Consider the following 24525-nt stretch of genomic DNA (forward strand, 5'->3'; position numbering starts at 1 on the left):
TTCAGGTGGACCACACCAGAGGAAAGAGTTGTGATTGAATGCCAACCATTGAGATGTTTTTAGTGTCATCAAAATTTTGGATTAATATGAATTTATTTTTTCCTTCCATGCTAATGGAAATAACATTATAAATGGGTTGGATGGCATACGAGCATTACAGAAGTCGCCAGGAAGGTTTCAATGGTTGGAGACTAAATCCCCTTTGTTTTTTATGGTGTGGGGTTATTTTAGTTTTGAACGTTCCTGATTCATAGGGTCAAGTCCTACTACGAGCTGAAAAAACTGATGGACGGATTGGATTTCACACAGACATCCTACAGAGCTTATTTTTTCTGGGAAGTGTTGTAGGAAACTAGCGTCCGATTAGATATGGTTCAAGGAATTATATAATACTCTGGCTGGGTAGGACGCTTGATACACGGGTATGCGAAATGGTACATGCATAATGTCTCAACTACAATTAAACTGATTAAATTTCGGAAAACACTGTTTTTGAGTTAGATTCTGAATATCAGATCGTTTGAATAATCCTATCCTTGTGGAAACTTGTTTTCTGGTAAGGCCATTAGGTGTTTTCATTTTAACCGTCCAATAAATGTCCGCAATCTAATAATTAAATAATTAAATAAAAGTAATTTCTGGTTGATAATACATATAATATGGTACCCATTGTTTGGACGGTCTACTTTTAATTACATGCAAGCTACGTATTTAATTTCAAAGTAATTTCTAATTGCGTGCGTATCATCCATCATACTCTCTCCGAGTATCAAAGCATTTCTCGTTCAACCGTATCATTTCCTCGTACTGGTGGGCCAGGTCACTTGTTAGCCGCGAGTGGTGTAAACTGCACTCGCTCCCCACTACCCTTTATCAGGCCTCCCTTGCGGAACGATTCTCAGAGACGGAGAGAGAGAGAGAGAGAGAGAGATTCCCAGAGAGAAGAGAGCCAGTGAAGAGAGAGAGAGAGAGAGAGAGAGAGCGATTCCCAGAGAGAAGAGAGAGAGCGATTCCCAGAGAGTAAACTGCACTCGCTCCCCACTACCCTTTATCAGGCCTCCCTTGCGGAACGATTCTCAGAGACGGAGAGAGAGAGAGAGAGAGAGAGAGAGAGAGAGATACACAGAGAGAAGAGAGCCAGTGAAGAGAGAGAGAGAGAGAGAGAGAGAGAGAGAGAGAGAGAGAGAGAGAGAGAGATGGGATTTTTCAAAGTCTTGTATTCAACCGTTAGAAACGCCTGTCGGAGATTGTACAATCTGGGCTGTGCTGCCGTTAGGAAGATCTGGCCTGCCGGAGCTTCGGAATCCTTGCACTTGACGGCCGTTAAACTCACAAATACGGTTACCAACACCTGCAAGAGTTCGTACGACCTGTGCTGTGCTGCCGTTATGAAGGTCGATAACGCCGTTAGAGTGGCCGGAGAGCAGATCGTGCCCGATTCTCAAGTCAGGGAGAAGATCGGAGGGATTCTACTGGCGGTTTTGAATTGCGGGGTCGATATTACCATCAGGAAGCGGCTCAAAGGCTACACATGTAAGTTTCCCTTGTTGACCAAAATATCCTTGGGAAGGGACTCGGACTCGATAGAGACCTCACCATGGTGTATGTGTTTTATCCACTCCGTCCAACCATATTACAAGATCATTTTATGGAATGTGCCTAAAAATGATGTAGATCTAAACTTCAGGTGGACCACACCACAGGAAAAAGTGGTGATTGAACGCCTACCATTAAAATCTTCCTAGGTCCCTGTAATGTTTGTTTTCCCTCCAACCTGTTGATTAGCACACATACCTGGATGAAGGGAAAACACAAATATCATCTTGATCCAAAACTTCTGTGGCCCCAACACGTTTTTAATGGTGGGAGTTCAATCACCACTGTTTCGTGTGGTGTGGTTCATCTGAGATTTGGATCTATCTCATTTTTGGGGTCATGCCCTTCAATGAACTGAGAAAATGGATGGATGGCATGGATAAAACACACATATGGTGGGACCCAAAGAGCTTTTCCAGCAAGGAGGGGTCACTACCGAATCCCACTCCATAGCTTATTGTCTGGATACACTTTAGAGTAGAGCTCTGACATCTTTAAATTTCCATTTCTCATTACTAAAATGCTATAGCAAATTAATATTTAAAGTCCATCTATTTCTGAGACGGTCCATTTTCTTGACGAATATTACTAAGTGGTTATATTGAGTATTATCAATCTGTATTTTGTGGATCCACTAACCAAATAAATCCTAAAGAGAAGTAGATTGTATTTTGTGGACATCCTAGTCTGGCAAGCTCCAGATGTTTCCATGCGTACCAACCCTTGAAATGATGTGATCACCCTATGGGTAGCAATGGTGGGCTGGCCCTGGTTGTGGCCGAACCATGTAGGGGAACTTGGCTTTGAGGATCAGGTTCAAGCTAGAAACCTAGGCCCCATGTCTAGGTTGATGGGCTAGAGCCAATGATGAATGGCCTGGCCTGGTTGGCTTGGTCCAACATACAAGAAGTCAAGGATGGATGATTTGAAGACACCCTTGCCAATCCCATACAACTTTCATATTTATTTTAAAAGCTCCAATCATCTAAACCATTGATATGATGGGACTAGGAGAAGATACATGAAATCTTTCTTAGATTTATAATATTTTAAACCTTTGATCATGTCATTGTTTTCCTTACAAGGCCGGTCCTTGAGGGCCAAATCCCTTTTAGCATGATTAGATTTCACAACATGAAATATTTGAAATGATAGAATGGTATTTCACAAATATGTGCTGTCAAAAAAAGATTAAAAAAAAAAAGGGAATAGAAAAAAGATTACTTCCTTCATTAAAGTAAATGGTAAAGAACAATCTATGAGCTATATATTACTCTATTGAATTTTGAAAAGTAAGTGTTTCTCTCTCAATCATGTTTTACTTCCTAATATCTTTTGGTGAAAATTTTGGAAATAATCGTCTCTTTTTATTAGGCATCTTTCATTTTACCTTTTCAAAAATTTCCCATTACTTTGTGCACTTAAGCTTCAATCTTGTCTACTTTTGGGTAATACAAGAGTATAAATACATCCTATATTTTCTAGCTAGGTCTGGCAAGAGATGTATCTACCAAACATGGTAAGCATAAATTTTAAGAATTTTTACTGCAAAACTTCTCAAAAATTTGCATTTTATTTAAGCATGGTGAAATTGTGAATTGTACATCCAACCCGTCCAACATATGCAAACCATGAAAAAAATTTGGCCAATTGAATCATCAGATTGGCCATAACTTGAATTTGGAGTTTCTAAGTAGTGGACATTATATTTATTGTTTTGACATACCTTATGATTGGATCAACCATATTTTTCACTTGTTTGATGATATTAGTGGGGCGTATTTATTGGACAGTTGGGATGTCACACACACACCATGCACGCCCACAATTCTCTATTCTTTACTTTTAAAAGAAAAATTAAACATCAGCATTTAAGTAATTTCTCCCCTTAAAAAGTTCCATGAGGGGATTTTAATTCTTTGTGGTACTATTTGGGAAAATCCAAACTGCTAAGGAATTTTCTGGTAAAAATTCCTAAATTTTAATTAGAGGGTTGCAGGTCCAACAGATTGGACCATAATTGATGGTCCGCCCAATGAATAACTTCTTACTCATCATTTGATTCTACATCCAACCCTTCTAATAGGTTAGTCCCACTGCAAGGATCATCTGGTGCAAAAGTCAACCCCCATACACTCATCATATGGGCCACACCATAGAAAACAATGTCTAGCCATTACTGAATAATAAAATACAAATGTGGTCCATTGATGGTTGTATGTGGCTGATATTTCACATAAGGTGATCTTTGTGATGAGATTAACCTATTGGACCGGTGGGATGTTACACGCACATCAGTGGTTGGAAGATAGTTGCACATAAGTAGTTGGAAGGTATTAGATGGGTGGACGGTTTGTTATCGTCCAACCAGTTGTACTTGAGGCCTTCTAAGAATGTAATTCCCTTTTTATTTGGATCCATTTCTCTTTTATTCTTATTCTTTTTTATTTTTCTGACTGGAGTTTAATTACACAGTTTATTTACAACTCTATAATATTGTTGGAGTTGGACTCAAGTCTCGGCGTCCATCGGATCATGGGAACAAGAAACCCAAATGTTCCGAGGATGAGGAAAAGATGGAAGAGCTACGAAAGGAGAAGGATAAAATGAAGGAAGAAATGAATATCATCAATTACCATCTCAAGATATTACTCGAGCAGATTCAGATATTAGTGCAGTGGATTAAGCCGTTTGAGTTTCCTAATGAAAAGCTCCTCTTGGAATCAGTACAAAAGCTTGAAGATGTCACAAGCCCTTGTGAGATGGAGGAGGAAGTCAAGGTTGGTGATTAATTGATGTTGCCTCTAGCAACTGAAAACTTGATTATGAAAGAATGGATTAGTGTTAGGTTTGGTTTGGTTTGGTTTGGTTTGTGATGAGGTCTGGTGTTTTTTGGAAGTATAATTTACTTTAATTTGGTTTAGGATTTTATGTACTTCTCTGTGTATTACAGTAGACTGAGTTACTTTTGAAGTTTTTATAAGCATGAGAAATATTTGCTTTTAGAGCACTATTTATAGTATATGTAATGAGAGCAGCTTTTGGAGATTTTGTCTCCGCAATTAGTTTTTTTCAGGGTGGAGACCTTTGGCTATTCAAAGGAAATGAAAAGACATTTTAAATGAAGTTTTTTTTTTTTTTTGAAATTCTAAAAACTAAAAATTGTGGTTGTTATCAGTCACATAGTTTCATATTGCATCTGTAAAAATGTGTAAAATGACTTAAATTTTAACTGGTGAAAGCAGTTGATTATTTAAATGCTTTTAGCCTCTTCTACTCTTTTCTGCATGTAGCCAACTACAACAATGTTACTTAAGAGCCATGTAATAAATTTTGGGTAGGGCTTTCATATGATTTTTTACTTTTGATATATGGCATCACCTTATGCTAAGATGTTAGCTTAAAAATGAAGCGGTTCTAAAACTTGAGTGGACCACAACATTAGAGAGAGTGATTATGAGCTACCCACTGTTGGATATTGTATAGCATGCAGCAACACCCTTTTACTTCATGCGTCTCTTTATCTCCCTCATTCTTTCTCCCCTACACACTAGGGATGCACACGGGTCAGTTCGATCTGGATCTGGGGTGAAACCGGAATCGAACTATTCCTAACAGTTCTAAGATTTTCGGAACTAGAATCAGACCGTTAGCACCCTAGAACTGAATCGGAACTGGACCATTAAAACCAGATCGGTTCCACGATTCTGGGCTTTTTATAATCTAACCCATTCGGGACCAGCGAAAGGGAGAGAGAGAGAGAGAGAGAGAGAGAGAGAGAGAGAGAGAGAGAGAGAGAGAGAGAGAGAGAGAGAGAGAGAGAGGACCGGCAAGAGATAGGGCAACCGCAGTAAGGTCGGATCAGCGTGAATAGGGGTTAGGGACTTAGGGTATTAGGGTTTTGGTTTTAAATAGTTTGGTTCCAGGTTCGGTTCTTGGTCCGGTTCCACCGTTCAGTTTCGCGATTCGGTTCGATTCTACATACCCCCAAACCGAGAACGGAGCCGATATAATCGGTTCTTTGATTTTTGGAAACGGAACCGATATACTCTAGAACTAGACCAAACTGGACCGTTTGGTCGGCTCAAGTCAGGTTCCACGGTTCTACCGGTTCAATGTGCACTCCTACTACACACACCCACATAGGAAGCGGATTGGCTGGTGTACCACACACCACCAATATGATTGGTGTGTCTACTAGTTTTGTCAGCTCAATTTAGGGCGTGAGCTTAAAGATGAGTTATATCCAAAATCAAGTGGGCTAGACCGCAAGATACAATGGCTATTGAATGCCCACAGTCGAAATAGTTGGAGCCTACCATGATGTTTTTGAGAAATCCACCCTGTCCACCAGTTTTTCTAGCTCATTTTTTTGGGGGTGGGCCCAAACTTGAGGCAGATTTAAAACTCAAGTGAGCCACATGCCTTGAAATGGTGGGGATCATTGAAACACTCTTGGGTTTCCCATTGAAAAAGTTATGTGGCGCACCATAATGTTTTTAAGAAATCTATCATGTCCCATAGTTTTTGCTACATGATTTTAGGAGGTGGGTTCAAATATGAGGCAGATCCAATACTCAAATGGGCCACACAGCCTGAAATAATTGCTATTGAACACCCACCATTGAAATAGTTGGGGAGTCCACCGTGATGTTTTGAGAAATCCATCTTGTCCACCAGTTTCACTAGATGATTTTAGGGGGTGGGCCCAAAATTAGGTAGATGCAAAAATCAAGTGGGTCACATGACTTAAAATAGTGCATGTTTAATGCACGCTATTGGAATAGTCTCTCTTTAATTTCCATTCATGGCCACTAAAAAAGTCGTGGGACCCACCATGATGTTTTTGAGAAATCCACCCTATCCATCAGTTTCACCAGACGATTTTAGAGACTAGGCCAAAAAATGAGGCAGATCCAAAACTCAAGTGGGCCACAAACCTTGAAGTAGTGGCTATTTAACACTGATAGTTGAAAGTCTCTCTCTAGTTTTCATTAATGGCCACTGAAAAGGTCATGTGGCCCACCTTGATGTTTTTGAAAAATACACTCCGTCCATCAGTTTTGCCTTATGATTTTAGGATTAGGCCCAAATTTGAGACAAATCCAAAACTCAAGTGGGCGAGACGATTTGAAACAATGCCTATTTAACACCCACCATTGAAATTGTTGTAAGGCCCACCATGATGTTTTTGAAAAATCCACCCCATCAACCAATTTTGTCAAATGACTTAAGGGGGTGGGTCAAACAAGGGGGAAAATGCAAAACTCAATGGCTTGAAACAATACCTATTTAATGCCCATCGTTGAAACATCCTTGGGGCAATAATGGTCCCAGCAAATTTTTAGACCAAGCTACTGTATTTCAGTATCCAGTTCAACCCAGTGGGAATGACCTTTTGACTGGTGGGCCCTAGAAAGGTTTCAACTGTGGTCATTCTATATCAATTGTTTCCTTTTATGTAGCCTACTCGAGTTTTGGATTTGCGGCTGATGTAGAAGGTTTTATAGATGCATTCTTAGCACAATTGGACCAAAAGAAGCCCAAACAAAAATAGAAGTAGTCCATTAGATCCAAACCTAGTCCTACATAGGGCATGACATAAATGGTTCTCGAGTGCATTTGGCTTGAAGAAATTTATTTCAGATAAGGAGAAATTAGCATTCTAATTGTGGATTGTAAATCAGTTGTAGCTTTTGATATCGATATCACTATGAAATGAGCAACCTATCAATTTGTATGCATGTAATAATGGTTCTTGGGTCAACCGACTGCCTAGTAGGTCATGCACCGCCGTTTCATAGAAAAACGCACGCTTTCGGTTCAAAATTGCAATTTGAGGCAAAATTATTATTTTTAGTAATTTTAATTTTGTCATATCTTCGAACTTTTGATTTTTATTTTTTTTAGAAATGATTCTTGGTAAGGTTTATCCAGACTTTCTATTTTGACAAATTAAGCTTTAGAGAAGAGTTTTGCTATTTCAAGTAACTAAAAGTTTTGATATTTTGGATAATTTCAATTTTAGCCTTGAGTTTTCTTTATTAGTGGTATAATCATGAAATAGTACATACATTATTCAAAAACTACCTAAATTTTTTCTTTCATTTTCTTGTAAACTCAAGAATTCACCTTGTGGATCCAAGGCCCTAATTACTTGGGAAAAATGCTGATCTTCCTCTTACTGTTTCACACTCTTCCCTATGTGTCAACCTCTTTTTTGGGCTCATCCCTTAACATGAGCTGAAAATACAGATGGACAAGGTAGATTTCTTAAAAACACCGAGGTGGGCCCTACCTCCACCACAGGGTCAAGCCGACAAAAGGAGGCGCCTTAAAGCAGCACAGTTGTTTTTGTCAATACAAAAATTTAAAAGGCGAACCACATTCGAGACTAGCAATAAGTGGCTGCTTAACTAATGGTGCAAAAGTTGAGCAGTTTTATAAAAATAGTTTAAAAGTATAAGGATTCCTGTGCTAAGTTCAAAAGAAAGTGGTTATATGAAAAATTCCCTAAAAAAATTTTAAATAACCGGATGCCCACAATTTTAAAGCCACAATGACTTTGTCACCACATGAGCGCACTACTCCACAATCAAGCATATGCTTTCACAAAAGCAAAAGTGTCTTGCTTTAGCTTTTGCTTTTAGAAATTCTATGGTCAGGATGAATATTGTACGGACTGTACAAGTGAGGTCATGGATAAGTGCTCCAAACTGTTGAATGAATAACACTTGTCATGTACAGTAGAGAACTCATGGATAAGTGTTCTAAACTGCTGAATGAATAACACTTGTCCTGTACAGTAGATTTTATAAAAATCTCCCAAGTTGGATGCTTTTAAGTAGGGCTGAAAGTTGGATGGGTGGGGTTGGGTTGGATTGGGTTGGTGCTCAACCCTAACCCAAACCAAGTTTCTTGTACCTCAACCCTAACCCAAACCAAGGTTCTTGTACCTCAACTCTAACCCAACCCAACCCAAGCAGGTTCTATCGGGTTAGTCGGGTTGATCGGGTGGATACATGCTAATATTTTAATGATTGCATTAGTTTATTATATTTCAATGCACGTCTTATTTTTTATATGTATGATTTTATTAATTATATATGTAGTTATTTATGGTAAAGAACTTCATTTATTATAAACAAACAAGCTAAAATATAGGACAACTACTCATTTAAAAGCCATGTTGTTTAGCACACAATCTATTCGGGAGAGAGAAATCCAGCATATCTTGTTAGTTTGAGTTATTGGAAATGATGTGGACCAATGAGACTTGACAACACTGGAATTTCCTGTCTTCAACACATACGATCTACACTCAATTATAATTTATAAGTAACTTATATATTGATCGGGTTCAGGTTCGGGTTGGGTTGGGCAACCCAAGAGCTCAACCCGAGCCCAACCCAAGTTTTATCAGGTTGGTGTTTGTATAGCCCAAGGCCAAGATCGGACTCGATACATCCTGCCCAAGCCCAATCCAATATCGGGTCGGTCACGGGTCGGTTGGGTTCAACCTTCCCAACTTTCAGCCCTACTTTTAAGTACCCATTCGTAAGGGGTCTACTAAATAAATAATCAGCAACAATATAGAAAAATAAGGCCGCATATTGGATGACTAAAATCATCAAATGTGAAATGTTTTAAGAGTATTAAAAAAAAAGTCTACAACTTATAAGGTGTATCCATCAATTTAACAACTTGCTTTAAGTGATTCATGATCACAATAATCATGCACCTGATCCTCGTATACTTCAATATGCTTTTTCTCTTTGCTTTTGCTAGATGTTAAAGCAAGTGTTCAATTGAGCAAAAAGGGGATGCTACTTGCTTATAACCTAGGTTTACTGGAATCCCCCGTGTGACACTGTTTTGGAGGGATTTGTTATTATTTTGATACTAAGGATAATTTTCATAGACATTTATTAGGTAATGTTGAGTTACACATAAAGGGAAAAGTATTTCCTTTAAATAAATTTTTATTAATATGAGTTAAAATATATATTATAGATCATGGTCTAGCATAAGCCCATAATTACATTTTAGTTGAAATACTCTTGATTCTAAGGTAAAGACCAAGAGAAACCTGACTCATTTTATAGCATAAATAGAGTAAGTGTTGGAATTAAGTGTCTCTTGTACACAATGGAGGATAGAAGAAAAAGATAACAAGATGATCAGATCTATCGGGTTCAAGGCTTGACTTGAATAGTCAATTTCTCAAGATAGATTTGCTGGCCTTTTTCTGGAAGTTCAACAAGTACAAATGAAGGAAATTTGCAAATTTTCTTCAGGATACAATGAACTCTTAATTCAAATTTCAATATGAAAATTTGCACATTTAAGTGTTGAACAGATCTCTAATTTTGACACTGATATACTTTTAAGACGTTCAGAAAAAAAACTTAGTAAGAGGTCAGATCGAGAGTAATTACACAGAAGATGATATAATTTTCAAAATTAAGAGTGTTAACTTCTGAATTATAGTATCCAGGATTTATATCAATTGAAAGGTCATGGATTTCTTCCTGAAGAGATGCTAATGTGCCTCTTTAAGAAATTCATACACATTCACTGCAAACAATATCTTTTCATGAAAGGACATGACTCTTTGTCGTATGACAATTTTTTTTGTACCCATTCAGACAGAAACTGTTATCCAATAGTAAAAACTATATCCACATAAGCGACACGTGGCATAGGTGCCACATGTACAATTGTGTCACAATTACTGTCAATCAATAAAAATGTAATAAAACATCAGGGTAGACCCTAGTTCAATTCCAGTTGTACCATGGTCCAAAAAGTTTAAACCGTGTGCGCGAAGTGCTAAGTGCAGCTAATAAAGCGCCAAAAAGCGTCCAAGCAGCCCTACAGCCCACGCCGCACGTGCGCGGGCAGTGCTTCACACCATCCTCGAGGAGATTTGAACCTGGTTGTATAAATGAAAACCCATTCTCTTACCAACTAGGTTATACATACTATTCATAGAAAGTTTAAATAATTAATATATTTATTTACTTTCTAAAAATAACTTTTATTTTTGAAATTTACTTTTATTCTAAAAACACAACAATAAGGTCTACAATGCATGTGCCTTAACCAAGAATACTTCATATTCATAGTGGGGTGTGCATAACATGAGGGAATGACTAGCCTTAGTGGGGTTTTTTTTTAGCTAGATGAAAGGCATGCTTGTTGCCTTAGCAGTGAGCAATACGAGAGTTGGACTGTCATTTTTATAAGTAGCATGGTACACGCGGCTCCCCATTATGATTAACCAATATTAGATATTGAGTGTATGATTGAACTTATATAAGAATTAGGTCACATGGAGATGAGAGTCCATGTATGATACTAGTAGACTAGGGCTATGCTAGATACAAGAAAAGCAGGGAAGTATTGTGTGTAGGACAAGGAGCTTTGGGATGTGTCTAGGTAGGCAGGGAGTATTGGGCTGTGTCTTGTGTAAGCAAGGAGCACAAAGTAGCATATGGCTATGTTTATGTAATGGACGCGGATTCCGTCCTACCCCCGCTCGGATGGTAATCCGTCCAGGCAGGGCTCTGTGGAGCCCACCATGATGTAAGTGTATTAGCCACGCTGTTCATCGCTTTTCTCAGATCATTTTAAGGAAAGCAGGTCCACAAATCTAGTGGACCACACCGGAGGAAGCTACAGTGATAATAACACCCACCGTTGAAACCTTTCTAAGGGCCACCGTGATGTTTTTTGTAACAGTAGCATAGCGTTGCTATAGCACTATCGTAGTGTACCCTTATAGCGCAAATCACTTGTAGCCGTAGCACTACGCAGTGTACCCAAATAGCGCAAATTCCTTGTAGCATCGTGGCATACGCTACAACTACGTAGCATGTGGCGTAGGTAGCATATGCTACGTTGCACGTTTTTTTTTTTTTTTTTTTTTAAGTTTTATATATGTAAAATAGTTTAAAACTCATATTATAAGAAAATCTTATAATGTAAAATTGAATCCAAAATTACTTTATTGTTTTTAACTTAAATAGTTGTGATTTCTTCCTTAAAACATGTGTCGAACTCACAACATAAAGATAACTTAAAAACTTAACTAAAAAGAAAAGAGTTCAAAAGAGTGTTTTTGAAAATCCCTCTTTCAAACCCTAGCCTCCGATGCAACTGCTCATTCGCTTCTTCGAAATCAAGAAGGCCATTGAATGGGATTTGTTGGCCGATCCGTAGAGCCTACAAGATAGTCTATTTGCTGTATTTTGAAGAACATTGGAGCTGAAACGAAGGAGAAATCAGATTTCCCCCTTTATACATCCATACGGCTACGAAGTTACAAATTTCAGATTTTTGATTGATTAAATCTCTTCTTCAACCTGCAAGAGATATATGCTTGCCCCTTAACGAGTTCATTTTCATTTAGAATGAATATTTATTAGTTATTTTCATTTTTTTCTTTTCAAAATGCCGGTTATCATGCGATATTTGTAGGATAAGGTTGGTATGCAATTTTTATTTTTATTTTTTCATTTTCTTTTTCTTTTTTGAGGTGGTGGTAGGCATTGTTTTCTTTGATGTAGCCCACCTGGGCCCCACTGTAGGTTATGTGTGGGTGTGGATATACATTGTTTTCTATGGTGTGGCACACTTGGGGCCCACTGAGGTGTTCGTATGGGTGAGTGTGCATTGTTTTCTATGTTGTGGCCCAAGTGGTTTGCTTAGAAAGTTGTTGATGTGATAATTATTTGATTTGATTTATATATATGGATTAGCCTTTGATAAATGATAATTAATAACTTGCTTGAACATGCTTGAAATTTTTTTAGGTCTTTTAATAGTTTTCCCATACAATTTATCATTGTTTTTTCTATTTTAAATTAAAAAATAAAAGTATCATGTAGCTTACACTACACGCTACATATTTACGTTACACGCTATAGAAGGTTGAACGTTACGCCACACGCTACCTCTATTTAAAACACTGGGTAATACTCTAATACTACGATAACTACACAAATATTGTAAATAATATTAATACCCTACAAATGTGAGATATTTTGAAATTACATTCATGCTAATATATTGATCATTGATATTAGATAATTTGGAAATTAAATATAGAAGTTTTGCAGTCAATCCAAGATTGTTGGTTTCATAAATTCATCAAACAGGCCGAAACAATATTCTCGCCTAAGAGTGAACCATTACACCATCATAAACACAGTCAACACCAAAAAGTTACATATTTGGAATCCCCTCAACATTTGGGATTTATCTCATATTTTTCTGGATTGTTTTGAAAAGAAAAGAAAAGAAAAAAGAGCTAAGGAGGCATAACAGTCGTAACAACCATTATGCATAACGGTAACAGTGGCGACCATTACGACCACCGTTACTATTACATGACACCTTGCATCTGATTTACACCTAAGACAGTAATGTTAGTGGGTGCACATTTAGCCAATTCTTGAACTAAAAAATACATTTGGGAATCACATATTCCATCCCAGACAAAGTGACAACTTTAACCAACTTGTCTGCTTTTGCTATGTTTACAATTTGTAGATTAACCTACCAAAACCTTTCTCTTGAAAACTATTTTTTAAAAGGTTCACAGACAAGAGGAAAGCATACCAAATGCTTCAGCGCATCATCAACAACTTCTGCAGGTTGATCCATTCCCATGCTAGCTAAACAATCACCCTTGCAGCTCATGTACTTCTGCAGACTATTTAGAAACAGTACAAATTAATTTTCACATTCCCTTTAGTCTTAATGGCAGAGATAATTCCACCCAAGATAAAATGGTATATATATCGGACGTGCTTACAAGAATTAAAAAATGACTATGTTGAGAAGGTAGTCAAAAGCAAAAAACAAATGCTAAAGCAAAAGTAAAAAAGACAAATCCATTGAATGAGCATTGAGTACTTTAACAAGAAAAATAGAGAAATAGAACAATGTAAAAACAAAGACAGGGTATCCCAAATCGGTTACATATTGGCCGTCATGGCCGATACGTAACGGTAACGGTGGGGCACATAACGGTAATGGTGGGGCGCGTTACGCCATACGGGGACGTAACGGGCGATGGGCCGATATTGTAATCGTAATGGCCGTTACGGGCCATAACAGCCGTTACGGACCCGTAACGGCTATTACGGGCCTTGAAAAAAAAAACTTACCTTTTTCCTTTCATCGTCTTCTTCTTCTTCTTCTTCTTCTTCTCGGACAGCTATGGCCCTACTGCAGCTGCAGCCTTCGTTTTCTTCTTCTTCTTCTTCTTCTTCTTCTTCTTCTCTCTCTCTCTCTCTCTCTCTCTCTCTCTCTCTCTCTCTCTCTCTCTGTTCTCTTCTTTCCCTCTTTTTTCTTTTCGATTTCCCTCTCTCTCCTTTTTTTTTTTGCAGGTGTACCACACACCAGCTTAGCTGCTATAGGTACGTGTCACACTAAGACGAGCGCTGACACTCTTCGAGCTCCAAGTTGTATGAACGGTTCAAAGGAGATCAAAGTTATATGGACTCCACAATGATGTATTTATTATATCTACACCGTTCATTTATTTTTAAATAGCATTTTAGAGCATTACCCAAAAAATGAATTGTATCCAAAGATCGTTTGGACCACACCAAAAATAGCAGCGGAGATGATGATTTTCACCGTTAAACAATTCGTAGGCCTACCATAACATTTATTTTCCATCCAATTTGTTCATAAGGTCAAAAATACCTTAATGAAGAGGAAAAACAAATTTCATATTGATCCAAAAGTTCTGTGATCCCAAAAAAGGTTTCAATGGTAGACGTTCAATCCCCTACTGTTTTTTGCAGTGTGGTCCACTTGATAATTAGATCTGTATTATTTGTTGTGTCAAGCCTTAAGATGATCTCGTCAAATGAATGGACGGTTTAGATATAACACATTCATCACGGGTGGGGCCCAAAAAATTTTGACATGTGCTACACTTCACAATCCAAGTCCCGCCTAATTCGAGCCCTTAAAAAATTGTACATGAGACATATATTAAGTTAAAATTTACCAATTAAATTATTAACTGCAATTGCTAACTCACAATGCCAAAATTAAATTATTTGAATAGTTTTAATTGTTATTTTGTGGACTTTTAGTTTTTAAAATAGGGCCTTTTGATTTTTTTCATGATTCACTATTCAATAAATGCCCACCAATACATAAATGGGATAATGGCAATAAATTGCATGAATTTGAGGCTAATTTGGGGCATAGATTGGTCCTCTAAGTCAGCTTGAAATTGGCAATGCCATCTACCTGAATTTAATTTCATTTTTTTAAAGAACTATTGGGAGAAAGATATTAAATTGTTAACTATATAAATTAGATATTTAGAAAATTAAATATATGAATTTTGTAGTCAAATTCAGGTTACCTGGTTCAAAAATTAATCAGACAGCCCAATACAACTTCTCACCAAAGAATAGATATTACACCACCATAAACATGTTCCAATTTATAAATGAATGCATATTTGGAATGCTTAGAATATTTCAGATTTAATCCATATTTTTTTGGCTAAAAAAAAATTGCACCGTTACGGGCAGTTACGCTCCCGTATCCGTATCGGTTTTGAAGGGCACCGTTACGCCAACTGATACCGATACGGGATATCTTGATCATGACGAGGAAGCATATCCTTTGCAGTATGAAGGCCCAAAAGAAGGGTTCTTGGTATGGCTCTTATATTGTGGCCCTTATGCATGTTTATCTTATATGTGACCCCTAATCATGTTCAAGTTTTCTATTATGCCTTCTCTAATTCCATAAGATCTAGTTATGCTTTATGGTCTCTTGGCAAGTTCGAGATTATGGTGAAATTGAAGCTGGGTAAAGTAAGGATGTGCCTCGGAGTGTTGCCTAATTGCTACATGCCTATGAAACAAAAAATTCTATAAGATCTAATTATGCTTTATGGTCTGTTGGCAAGTTTGAAAGCAATATGAGCAGAGATTAGTGTTACAAAGATGACACTGTTGAGATTGGCGCATGGGAAGATCATCCAGAGAAACCTAACTAGAAGTAGTCCCAATCAGACATTTTTCAGAGACCTGAAATTTTATTACAACCAAAAAATGAAAGATGGAAATCAGTGGGGGCAATCATGAAGAATCATCTCTCCTGATGTAGCAAGAAATCAAGGTTCCATGAAGCATCAAAGTGCTCCAGAGAGAGGATTCGAAGCCCTTTAAAGACCTGGCCAAAGCAACGACACTTATAAACTAGCTCTTGAGAATGACTCAGCTGGGCAAATAGACACATTAGGAAAGTTCTGTCAAGAGGGACCGCCTCCACAAAATCATCCCTTTTGTACAACACCATCCCTCATGCCAAGCCAATAGAAACAACTTAATTGAATGAAGCATAAACTAGAACATCATGAAAGATCAAAGATCCTTCCCAAACAGACATTGCAAAATCAAAATGCATTAACCGAAGGCATAAAATGCAAACATTTGGTCAGATGTGTCTAACCAGATATGCTTGGTCAGGTGTCTCTTCCCCTGAATTGAGATACCAACGAGAGCCAAGCAAAACAACTTTACTGAGAAGCAACGCAACATTTTGATCTTCCACACCAAACTATGCCTTTCTTCCTTCGACAACTTCCCAGCATTGCAACAAGTGAGGACGCTCACCATCCCTTCAAATTCATCTTCTTCTTTTTAATGGCACATCTCTTTGATCTCATCTTCGCCTAGGTCTCTTTGAAAAGGAGGCAGCCGTAAAACTTGATTCCCCAAAATAGAATAACAATGTTATGGGAGCACCTTCGTATCCAGGGTGGCCATATGGGAAGGTCCTCAGAGGCCCGTCACCACACTAGGTGTCTTACAAAAAGTTAGGAACCATCACCTACACTATACATGATCTCCTTCTTGAATTGATATTCAATTTTGAAAAATGCTTTCCACACAATCTTAGCCTTTAGCTTTTTTATATTAAAAAACTGACGCTGTTGAAGGCTAAGATCTGTGCTTGGAAGCAGAGTCTTCAATCAAAGGAAGTAGGAGATGGACGCTATGCACATGACATCCAAGAATTGGACATCGAGGATGAAAATGGATTACTTTCAGAAGTGGACATAATTCTTAAAGATAAGTTATCCTCTGACTATCACTTTAGGTTATTAGAGTAGATAAAAGGGTGTTAGCAGTCACGGGTTGTCTAGTTAAAGGAGGGGGATAGAAATACCAAATTCTTCCACGGGATAACCAGTACCCATGCTTAGGCCAATTATATCTCCTCTTTCATGGTTAACGGGGAAAAGTTGATAAAGTTTCCATATGCAACACTATTACTAAGTTTAACTCAATTTGCTTTCCGGTGAAGATCGGGAAAGACCTAATGTTGATAATTTGGATTTTGGATCTCTCCCCTTGGAGGATGCTACCAAACTTGAGATGCCCATCTGTCGTGAAGAGATTAAGGAGGCCATTAGGGAATTAGCAAGGGACAAAGTCCTGGGCCTAACGGCTTCCCTTTGGCTTTCTTCTAAACCTTTTGAGAGTTGATTAAAATGGACCACCTTCCTTTTGTGGAGGATTTTTTTACCTTGGCCTTTCTCTCAAAAGAGTTGGGTTGCACTTTAATGACCCTCCTCCTAAGCTTGATGGTGGGGATTGCCTAAGGAACTTTAGGCCAATCAGTCTCCTTGGGAGCCCGTATAAAATTATTGCTTTTGAGTCAGAAATTAGGGTTGTTCTCCCCAAGGTCATTTCACCTTTTCAGAGTGCTTTTATCTCTAGCAAACAAATCATTAATAGTTCTCCAATTGCCCATGAATGTTTGGACTCGTGCCACCAGATGGATAATCAGGGAATGATCTGGAAATTAGATCTTGAGAAAGCATATGATCATGTTAATTGGTCTTTTTTGGATTATTTGTTGGGCCGGATGGGCTTTGGGAAGAAGTGGAGAAGCTAGATTCGGTGTTGTGTGTCTTCAGCTACTTTCTTGGTTCTGATTGATGGGTCCCCATTTGGTTTTTTTTAAAGCCTCTCGGGGCCTTATGCAAGGGAACCCTCTTTCCCTTTCCTTTTTGTGATTGTAGCTGAAGCTCTTGGCAAGATGCTTTTTAGAGGGCAATCTGTGGAGCTTTTTAGGGGTTTTAAAGTTCAAAAGTTCCCTCAGTCGATTAGTCATCTTCAGTTTGCGGATGACACCAACCTATTTTGTGAGGCTGAGGAGTTGATGGCATCCAATCTGAGGATCTCAATTAGATGGCTTAAGGTTGTTTTGGGTATTAATATCAATCTATCTAAAAGCAAAATTCTTGGCATTCACGTCCTTGTGGAAGAGGTTTCTTGTCTTATTGAGATTTTTGGGTGCTGGGATGGGCCATTTCTTTCCTTCTATCTTTGCCTCCCTCTATCTAGGTAAACCTGCAGCTCACCTATGGGATAAGGTGGTGAAGAGAATGGAAAGAAAGCTTAGCCCCCGGTAGAGCAATTTACTCTCTATTGGGTGTAGGCTTACTCTAATAAAATCTTCTGTTTATAATCTCCCTCTCTACTTTGTCCTTATTCTTATGTCCCAAGGTGATTATTGGACGTACTGATAAGTTGAGAAGGCACTTCCTTTGACAAGGAGATATCTCTAAATGTAAGTTTCATTTACTGAACTGGAAAGAGGTTTGCCATCCTTGTGAGGAAGGGACTGCGAGGATCAGGTGTTTGGAGGTTGTTAACTTAGCTTTGTAGGGTAAGTGGGTCTAGCGTTTTAGGGTGGAGGTTTCTATTTTGTGGAGGAAAGTCGTAACAGCTAAGTATGGCTCTTCCTCCACTGGTTGGTGGATCAGAGACTTCCCTTTATTTTATTTTATTATTATTTTTTAAAGGATATTATTAAGAAGGTGCTGAAAGATGCAAAGAATTACAACCTAAACAAGAAAGAAAGATTAAAATCTTGTACAGAGCTCATACAAGGAACCCACTTGGCTATGAAATTCGTGACCTTAGAAATAACAACTGCTTCCTTACAGGATTCATTCTGAAAACACATCCCATTCTGCTCCCACCAAATAGCCCGAAGAATAGCCATCAATACCATACACCACGCAGACTAGGCTTTTTTCTCAAGATGAACACCATGCCACATAAAAAAAGAGATCCTTCACGGTTTCAGCATGACCCATGAAAAGCCAAAGCGACCGAGGACAAAGTTCCAAACCTGATTAACAAATGGGCAATGAATGAAGAGGTGGCTGATAGACTCATGGTCCTTCGTACATAAGATGCACACAATTGGAAGAACCATAACCCTTTTCTGCAGATTGTCAATAGTGAGGACTTTACCTCAGCCAACAAGCTAACCAAACGCAGCCACTTTAGGAGGGACTTGATAATGCCAAACGAATGACATGTGATTGAAAGGAGGGTTGCCTTCATAGCACGTTAACAACTTATAAAAGGACCGTACCGAGAACCTCCCTGATTTGTCTATCCTCCAAACCATGGAATCTCTTTCGTCTTTATGCACTTTCTTTTGCAGGCACTCAAGTAGATCAGCAAACTCGTCTACCTCACCATCAAGCATATGAAAACGACAAGGAGGATTCCACACTTGTGATCCAACAAAATCATAACAACCAGCCACCATGATATTCCTTTTCATGTATAAATGAGCCACCAATGGAAATGAATCTTGGATAGAACCCTCCCCGATCCAAATATCTTCCCAAATCTGACCCTTTCACCATCGTCAATTGACAAGCTTACTCCTTCAGAGCAGTGTTCGAAATATCGGTATTGTGCTATGTATCGCACCCTTGGGATACAGATACATATTAGTTATCACATCGTTTGTACTGCATAATTTATCGCACTTTTTGAGAAACATTAGGAAAATGGTTGAATTTTTCAATGAAATTTCAGGAATTGTTAAAAAATACCTTAATACACACTTTAACATCTTAAAAAAGAAGTGCACATAATAGATTTTCTTTGTAAAGGGTCCTAAGCTCTATGCGGACTGATTGAACTAATGCAACTATATTCAAATTCAATGCATAACATTTATAAATGTATTAAGACATGTATGAAAATACAATTAATTCTTTCAAAGCAAAAAAGAAGTAGAAATTGTAAAATATGGCCAATGTTGTGACTAAACCATGCCCCATCCATGTTATGACGCATTGGTTGAATTGTCCCATTTCACCAAGATGGGTTCATTGTGCATCTAACTGGAAAGAAATAAAGGTTTCCTAGTTGTTTAAGCACACGTGGGAAATCCCATCTATTAATATGAATGATCCATTTGATCCAGAGGATTGGTCACAATCCCGTTTACAATCATGGATTGAGTGATCAGGATCATTTGATCAAAGTTTTCATTCAAACAATAATAAGTAAATTATGGGCCCTACCTACCATATCATTACTTGTTGGCCCATGAAATGTTTGCTACAGCTAAGTGGATTGTCCAGATCGATTGATAAACTTCAGACAGCTCCCATTCTCTTTCAATTATGTTGCCTCTTTTGCAAATCATGCTTATTTCTTTTACATTGAGGACAATGTAGATTTTAGGTTGGGGATGAGAGATTAGGTAAATTAATCAGTGTTTTCTTAGTTTTGAGCAAAATTTACAAAATTGTTGAAATTTTGAAAAAAATTCAATGTTTATCTATTTGGAAAGTTATAAGTTGTGTGTTTAAGATTATTTTGAGTATGAAGATAAGATAGAAATCGAATTTTGAAATTGTTGGAGTTGGAGCAACTAAGTAGCCTATCACTTATGGTTCTTACATTCAATTGATTAAGAGGAAGTTCGAATATTATGACATATTCAAATTGTTTTTTATGAATAGTACTAGATTTTTTTATTGTTAGTATGATGATCATAGAAAGATATTGAGAACCGAGTCTGAATTTTATCCACCTTAAAAGAAGAAAAGAACCATGAATTAATGTTGATGTTGATTGTCAAGGACAAAATATGATTTTGCAATATGATACTAATAGTATCTAGAGGTTTATATCTTAGTAATGTGATATTAGCATATGAGATATTTAATTTATATTTTTTAACTAAAAATTTAATAAATTAATATATGATGATACAAACAAGCTCCAGCTAAACTTGAGGTAAACTCGACTCGACTCGAACCACTAATTTGACTCGAACTCAACTCGATAGCTTTGGCAAATAAGTCAAGCTTCAATGTTGAGCTCGAGGCCGAGCTCAAACTCGAGTATAACATGGACAAGCCGAGTTAAGCTTGGCCCACCACGTCTCGGCTCGGCTGGATGCCCATCTCTAGCTGTAAAGCACTCTAGGCTCTATGAGGCCACAGGTTGTATGGGTAAAAACCATTCTGTTAATCAGGTTTTATCGTTGAGACCATAGGGATGGGATACCAACCATAGGTTTTTACGTGGTTGGAGACTTTTTTTATTTTTATTTTTAAATCTGGCTGATCTTCTGCACATACGGTTCTAACAGGGTTTCCCACATGATGGACGGAGTGGATTTACACATACAGTACAGTGGGCCGGATAGAGCTCGGGTATCTCTAACTGCTGCGAAAACAGGCGTCGTAGAATATCCATGTCCAGATCAAGGTTGTAGACTCATCAAATGACTCTGGACTGCCGTACTTCTTTGTCAGGAGCGGATTGCCTTTGCCACCACGTGGCCCAAGATCTGTGGGACTCGGCTTGATGTATTCGTTTTATCCACGCCGTCCATCCATTTTGCCAGCTCATTTAAGGTCTTGAGCCCAAAAATGTTGTAGATTCAAAGCTCAAGTGGACCACTAATAAAAGTTTTTTTAATGATTATTTTACCAATAAATAAGTATCCACCTATCAGAGTTTATGATTATTTTACCGGTCTAATTTTTGGGTCAGAATTTAGTGACAGTAATTTTTACAATTTAGTTGGTTTACATTAAATTAATAAATGCAAATTATAACATCTCTAAGTGCCTGTGTATCAAGCATCACAGGCTGCCAGAGTATCAAATAACTCTCTTCATGTTTCCCGGGAACGGATTGGCTACTCCCCCAGCCACCAGCCCCGTGGCTGATGGTCGGTGCTCTGTGGACCCCACCATGATGTATGAGTTTTCTCCATTCCGTTCATCCAATTTTAAAGATCATTTTAGGGCTTGATCACAAAAACGAGAGGAATATAAATCTCAGGTGGACCACACCACAGGAAAACAATATTGATTGGATATCCACCATTAAAATCCTCCTAAGGCCCACTGTACTGTTTATTTGACATCCAATCTGTTGATTAGGTCATACAAACCCAGATGAAGGGTAAAAACAAATATCAGCTTGATCCAACACTTTTATGGCCCAAAACATTTTAATGGTCGAAATTCTTTCAACACTGTTTCCTGTAATGTGGTCCACTTGAGATTGGGATATAACTCATTTTTTGTCTAATATTATAAAATGATCTAGAAAACTAGGTGGACGGTATGGATGAAACACAAACATCATGGTGGGGCCCACAGAGCACCGAACATCAGCCATTGGCTGGTGGCAGGGGAAGTGGCCAATCCGTTTACATGTTTCCCATGCCAGGTCAGCATAGCCATGTTGAAGCCACTACGACTGCCTAACACGAGCGATTATCCAGAGTCATAAAAAGTCGACGGTGGATCCCAACAAATAGATGGATCGTATCTTTTATTGTAAGGTAGATATCATGCACGTGCACATTGATTCACAACGTATATATTCCAAATCCATTGGAGATAAATTAAAGAAGTGATTTTCAAATTGAAATTTTCAAGAAGATTTTATTATATATTCATAATAATAATTAAATAAAATGAAGAAATAAAACAAAAAATAAACAAATAAAATCCCCAACGTCAAAAATTCATCATCTCCTGTCCAAATGCTCTTCTCGGCACGTGAAATCCCTGCATCCTTTTCGGTACTTCGTCCAACGGCCTACTTATTGGGAACAAGAATTTTGATACTCAGTCATAGTGATGGATGATACACAGGCGCTTAAAATTTATACTTGGAATATCAAGTAATTAAGGTAAAACTGTACATATCATGTTTACTAGCTTAGATGTATGGTTAACCAAATCAATCTTAAATCACGGTTCTAGACATCAATCACACTCCCTGTATTTTTTTAGACTGTCCATTTAATGACTATCAGATGGGAAGACATTATTGGAAGGTCAAAAATGAAAATATCCATTGGTATTATTTCAATAAACAAGTGTCCATGAATCAGAGGGTAGAATTGTTCGATCAATCTGATTTTAGGGACAGAATTCAGCGGCAGTGCTTTTCACAGGTACTTAGAATTTCCAAGTACGTGTGTATGAAGCATTATACGCAGCCAGACTATTAAATAACTGGAATCCGATTGCCTGGTGTACCACACACCACCGAACTGGTTGGTGTGTTCGTCACCAAATTCTGTGGGCCCCACCACGAGGAATGTGTTATATCCAAACCATTGAAACCCTTATGGTTGGTATCCAGACATTCATATAAACGGGTCCATAATGAATGGACGATGCATGGAAAATTTTACTAATTTGATGTTTAATAAACACCGACTCACCAAAACTAATATTTACCTTTAACAAAGATGGAAAAATCATATGAACGGTCTGGATCACCAGATATGGGCCTCAATTGTACCAAAAAATAATAATAATAATAAAATTGATGACGCATCAAGTGAGTATTTATGGTTGGATGCATCGGTACCATATAATGCCTAATATCCTCCATAATTTCACTCCTTGTATTAGTTTACACCGTCCATTTAATGGACAAATACTCTATGAATCAAACAATCAATCGGTTGGATCTATTTTACCAATAGGTGGCGTTTGCTAGGGATTATAAAATGGACGGTTGGAATCAACTATAACATTCACCTTAGGCATCAAACGCACAAGAAATAGTGACCTGTTAGAGTGAATGTCAACGCAACACGTGGTCATTACTTTTGCAAAACGAAGAGCAGACCTGCCAAAGGACGCGGATGCAAGGCTGTGATATTTGTGAGAAACCCACGCCATCCATCTATTTTGCGAGTTGATTTCAGGTCATTCCACAAAAAAATGGCCCCACCTTTGAATTTTTTGCTTTCTCTCACAAGGTAGATATCAAGCACAAGCATGAGAATCCAGTCCATCCATTTTACAAATTCATTAGATGGAAAAGGAGAACCGATTTGAACGGATCCTTACGCTTGCTCACGTGGTAGACTCTTAAGAGTTTCAACACCCGTCAGGGGTTTGAGTATCCATAGGTGGTGTTAAAATAATAAATTAAAGTAATGAAATTAAAAAAATGCACCTATAAATAATTTATTTTTTTTAAAAAGGAAAATTGTCATCGTGCGTTTTACACCAAAAAAATCTGTCTCCAATTGGAATGTTATTCCCAGACTTCTCTTCCAAACAAAGTTTACACCAAAACCCAACCTCCTCTTCCAAATGCATCCAGTCCGTCCATATAACAAATTCGTGGCTGAAAAAAGAATCGATTTAAACTTTCTATTCACAGTTATAATAAAACAATAAAACAAAAATTATGAAATTAAATAATTCACTTGTAAATAAAAAAAATAAAAGAAGAAAATCGTCATTGGACGTTTTACACCAAAAAATCAGTCTCCGATCCAAATGATTTTCTCGGCACCGGATCATCTTCGAGACGCTGCTTACTCCAAAACCCAACTTCCTCCTCCAAACACATCTTACCCGAAAACCCAACCTCCTCTTCTAATCCTTGCTGACATGAAGAAGACTTCGTGTAACGTAAAATACTTCCCAAAGTCCAACCTCCTTCTTCTCCAAACCTTCATCACGCGAAGCCTCCATCGCACGTGAAGCAATAACCTCCCTGAATTTCTCCAATTCTGACAGAAACATCTCTAGCTAGCCCACATCATGACCCGATCAAT

The 24525-nt window shown here is 38.0% G+C and overlaps 1 protein-coding gene across 2 annotated transcripts; it reads left to right on the forward strand.

Annotated features, from left to right (window-relative positions):
* Positions 1–903: 903 nt before the first annotated feature.
* On the forward strand, positions 904–4642 carry LOC131221911 (uncharacterized). Of its 2 annotated transcripts, none has more exons than XM_058217220.1 (3): positions 904–952; positions 1093–1602; positions 4072–4642. In XM_058217220.1, exons 2-3 carry the CDS (start codon positions 1197–1199, stop codon positions 4386–4388), a joined length of 723 nt encoding a protein of 240 aa, XP_058073203.1. In that variant the 5' UTR covers positions 904–952; positions 1093–1196; the 3' UTR covers positions 4389–4642. The 2 variants fall into 2 exon arrangements, with proteins under 2 accessions (XP_058073203.1, XP_058073204.1); XM_058217221.1 differs by having other exon boundaries at positions 911–952; positions 1093–1533.
* Positions 4643–24525: the final 19883 nt, after the last annotated feature.

Source organism: Magnolia sinica, chromosome 12 (genome assembly GCF_029962835.1).
Source record: "Magnolia sinica isolate HGM2019 chromosome 12, MsV1, whole genome shotgun sequence".
Lineage (NCBI taxonomy): Eukaryota > Viridiplantae > Streptophyta > Magnoliopsida > Magnoliales > Magnoliaceae > Magnolia > Magnolia sinica.

Excerpts from the sequence above, each read along its gene's own strand:
- LOC131221911 (XM_058217220.1), top strand. The coding sequence starts at position 1,197 with ATGGGATTTTTCAAAGTCTTGTATTCAACCGTTAGAAACGCCTGTCGG. Across the intron at positions 1,603-4,071 it reads GATAGAGACCTCACCATGGT|TTTATTTACAACTCTATAAT; the intron begins GTATGTGTTTTA and ends TTAATTACACAG.